At 53.2% G+C, this 3,999-nt stretch overlaps 1 protein-coding gene across 1 annotated transcript in view; it reads right to left on the bottom strand.

Annotated features, from left to right (window-relative positions):
• Positions 1–3,999, bottom strand: part of ASPSCR1 (alveolar soft part sarcoma chromosome region, candidate 1) — a 46,810-nt gene that overhangs the window by 38,089 nt on the left and 4,722 nt on the right. Inside the window, exon 3 of the mRNA XM_011969382.1 lies at positions 560–674. Within this exon, the coding sequence (XP_011824772.1) occupies positions 560–674 (115 nt within the window). The remainder of the gene's footprint in view (positions 1–559; positions 675–3,999) is intronic.

Here is a 3,999-nt window from a genome sequence, read left to right as displayed (position 1 = left end):
AGAATCACTTGGGCCCAGGAGGCGGAGGTTGCAGTAAGCCGAGATCCTATCATCGCACTCCAGCATGGGTGACAGAGGAAGACTCTGTTTCAGGAAAAAAAAACAAAACAAAACAAAAAACGGCGCGGGTGGATCACGAGGTCAGGAGATCGAGACCATCCTGGCTAACACGGTGAAATCCCGTCTCTGCTAAAAATACAAAAAAATTAGCCGGGCATGGTGGCAGGTGCCTGTAGTCCCAGCTACTCAGGAGGCTGAGGCAGGAGAACACCGTGAACCTGGGAGGCGGAGCTTGCAGCGAGCCAAGGTTGCACCACTGCCCTCCAGCCTGGGCGACAGAGCGAGACTCCGTCTCAAAAAAAAAAACAAAACCATGAAATGCTCATTCTCAGTCGCTAGTTAACAAAACACAGAAAGTTGCTTGGACCCAACCCAGGGAAGGCAGAATTGGTGCTAAGACTCATGACCCTCCTTCCCCAGCACCCCCGACCGCCCCCCGTCCTCGGCCAGCTGAACGATTCTGTGCTCCACAGTCAGTCTGCCCCAGAGCACAGCCCACCATGTTCTCAGGCCCCTCACGGCTCCGGGAAGCAGGCACCATCTCCAGCTTGGCATTGTTGGGTAGGTTGGCGAATCTCCACTGCAGAGAAAGGTCGAGCACACTCCTCTGAAACCTGCAAGACAGACCAGAACCCACTCGCTGCCCTGCAGACCCTGACGCGCCCTGCCATCCACGTCCCGCCCTGCCATCCACGTCCCGCCATCCACGTCCCGCCATCCACGTCCTATGGCAGCTCCCCAACAGCAGGACGTCGTGAACTGCAGAGGCACAAGGCGGGTCCCTGATCACATGGGGCCTCCTGCAAGCAGAAGGGAACAGGGAAAAGGGAGAAGTGGGCCTTGGGGCGCACCGAGGGGGTTGCTCCTTCAGAGTCTGGGGTGCTGACAGCTCCAGTGCAGACTCTTGGAAAACAGAGAGAGAACGACTGGGGCGTGAACGCTGCTGCACTCGCAGACGCAGGGGTATCACAGCCCCCGGCCATCACAGCTGGAGCCACCACAGAAAACCCGGCTGGCCAGGCGCGGTGGCTCACGTCTAGAATCCCAGCACTTTGGGAGGCTGAGGAGGGTGGATCACCGAGGTCGGGAATTTGAGACTAGCCTGGCCAACATGGGTGAAACCCCGTCTCTACTAAAAATACTAAAAAAAAGCCAGGCATGGTGGCTCAGGCCTGTAATCCCAGCTACTCGGAGGCTGAGGCAGGAGAATCGCTTGAACCCAGGAGGCAGAGGCTGCAGTAAGCCGAGATTGTGCCACTGCACTCCAGCCTGGGCAACAAGAGCAAAACTCCGTCTCAAAAAAAGAAATCTGAATATACTCAAAGTGGTTGGCCCCACTTTGGAAATGCAAGCTGCTGTTGAAGACAACTAGTGAAGAGAGTTTAGACAGCCTGGGGGCATCTGGAAGAATTAAGAGAGAACAAACTTTGCCACCAATCTTCAATACTGGCCAGAAAGTGACTCTGGATTTGTCACATGAAATGTCTAGGGCAAGACATTATAGCAGATGGGGGGAACCCGAGGGCAGGCAGGCTGGGAGCCTTGGAAAGGAGGGCACTGTTCATGCAGGGGCTGCATTCCTCTGCACTGGCTGTGCTTTGTAAGCAAGCGGTACCATTAGCAGAGGAAAAGGAGACCTGAAAACATGGCCATGGTGCTGCAGGACCTGCCTCAAAATCGCACTCACTGGTTCCCACCAGACATCACCACACAGACCACGGGCAGGTGAGCAATCAGAAGTAACAATGGGCCAGGCATGGTGGCTCACGCCTGTAATCCCAGCAATTTGGGAGGCCAAGACGGGCGGATCACTTGAGGTCAGGAGTTTGAGAGCAGTCTGGCCAATGTGGTGAAATCCCATCTCTACTAAAAATACAAAAATTAGCCAGGCATGGCGGTGCACGCTTGTAGTCCCAGCTACTCGGGAGGCTGAGGTGGGAGAAGTGCTTCGAGCCAGGAGGCAGAGGTTGTAGTGGGCCGAGATTGTGCCATTGCACTCCAGCCTGGGTGACAGAGCGAGACTCCATCTCAAAAAAAAAAAAAAGAAAGAAAGAAAAATGAGGCCAGGTGCAGTGGCTCACACCTATCAACGCAGCACTTTAGGAGGCCAAGGCGGGCGGATCACTTGAGGTCAGGAATTTGAGACCAGCCTGGCCAACATAGTGAAACCCTGTCTTTACTAAAAATACAAAAATTAGCCGGGCATGGCACGTGACTGTAATTCCAGCTACTCAAGATGCTGAGGCACAAGAATCACTTGAACCCGGGAGGCAGAGGTTGCGGTGAGCTGAGATCATGCCACTGCACTCCAGCCTAGGTGACAGAGCAAGACTCTGTTTCAAAATAATGGCCAGGGCACAGTGACTCATGTCTGTAACCCCAACACTTTGGGAGACCAAGTTGGGCAGACCACCTGAGGTCAGGAGTTCAAGACCAGCCTGACCAACATGGTGAAACCCCGTTTCTACTAAAAACACAAAAATTAGCTGCGCATGGTGGCACATGCCTGTAATCCCACCTATCGGGAGGCTGGGGCAGGAGAATCGCTTGAACCTGGGAGACGGAGGTGGCAGTGGGCCGAGATAGCACCACTGCACTACAGCCTATGTGACAGAGCGAGACTCCATCTCAAAAAATAATAATAAAATAAAAAAGAAATAAAAATGAAACCCTAAGCCCCCAACCAACTGAACCGGCCTCTTCTCGGCCCAGTGGACCCCAGAAACCTTGAAAGCTGAGTTCCTGGCCATGGCTGGGTGGGAGATCAGACACACCTACAGGCTCTCTTCCCTAAGGGATAAACAGAAAGCAGCCTTTCCAAAGACTCTTGGGCTGGTATCTGACATCAGCCAACCTTCCGCCAGGCCCTTCTCTCTTGCGGTTTCTTCAAAACAACCCACAGGTATTTCTTCCTGATAAGAAACCACCAACCATGGAGTCGTTCTGGCACAGTCAGGGTTCGCGTGGCACAGCCAGGGTTCGCGTGGCACAGCCAGGGTTCTCGTGGCATGGTCAGGGTTTTTGTGGCACGGTCAGGGTCTTCATGTCCGCTGGTTTGCCATTTATTTATTTATTTACTTTTTTTGTAGAGACAGGGTCTCACTATGTTCCCCAGGCTGATCTGGAATTCCCAGGCTCAAGCAATCCTCTGCCTCAGGCTCCCAAAGTGCTGGGATTACAGGCATGAGCCACTTGCCCAGCCTGCTTCACCTCTGACTTCAGAGGCCAAAAATTCCACCCTCAGGTCATGCTGGCGCTGCCAATTTTTGAACATAGGACCCATGGAGAGGCAGGAAGCTCAACTGTGTGCACAGTTCTCCTTTCGTGAATACTCACGATCCTCCTATAGTGTATTAAGTACGTCTGTATCAGCCACCCCATTCGGTGTAAATCCCTGTCTTACTCTTCCCTCTCTTGAAGTGTCAGTTTCTAGCTTCTGGCTGGAGGCTACACTTCCTGGCCTGTTAGAATGGCCACCCTGCAAGCTGCAACCAGTTATAAGAAATAAAGCCCTCCTTTCTAAACGTATGAACCTCACTCTTCAGTTGACAAGAGAGACTGGAGAAGGATGGTGGGAAGCCCAAGACCACCTGGCACTCAGAGCACAGGTCCTGGGAGTATCACATGGTCCAAACACAAAGTAGAAGACCGGAATGACTTGACAGATATCACCCCTAAGAAACTCCTCCCAGGAGAGCCCCGTAAGGCAGGGTGGGCAAGGCCGGGAGGACAGTCTCCTGCCCTCTGCCCCCAGTGTTAGGACAACAGTACTATAAAAACAGGTCTTTAAGGCCAGGCGCGGTGGCTCATGTCTGTAATCTCAGCACTTTGGGATGCTGAGGCGGGCGGATCACAAGGTCAGGAGTTCTAGACCATCCTGGTCAACGTGGTGAAACCCCATCTCTATTAAAAATACAAAAATTAGCTGGGTGTGGTGGC

Source organism: Mandrillus leucophaeus, unplaced genomic scaffold (genome assembly GCF_000951045.1).
Source record: "Mandrillus leucophaeus isolate KB7577 unplaced genomic scaffold, Mleu.le_1.0 Scaffold1, whole genome shotgun sequence".
In the NCBI taxonomy this organism is placed as follows: Eukaryota; Metazoa; Chordata; class Mammalia; order Primates; family Cercopithecidae; genus Mandrillus; species Mandrillus leucophaeus.
This window is presented reverse-complemented; position numbering and strand designations above follow the sequence as displayed.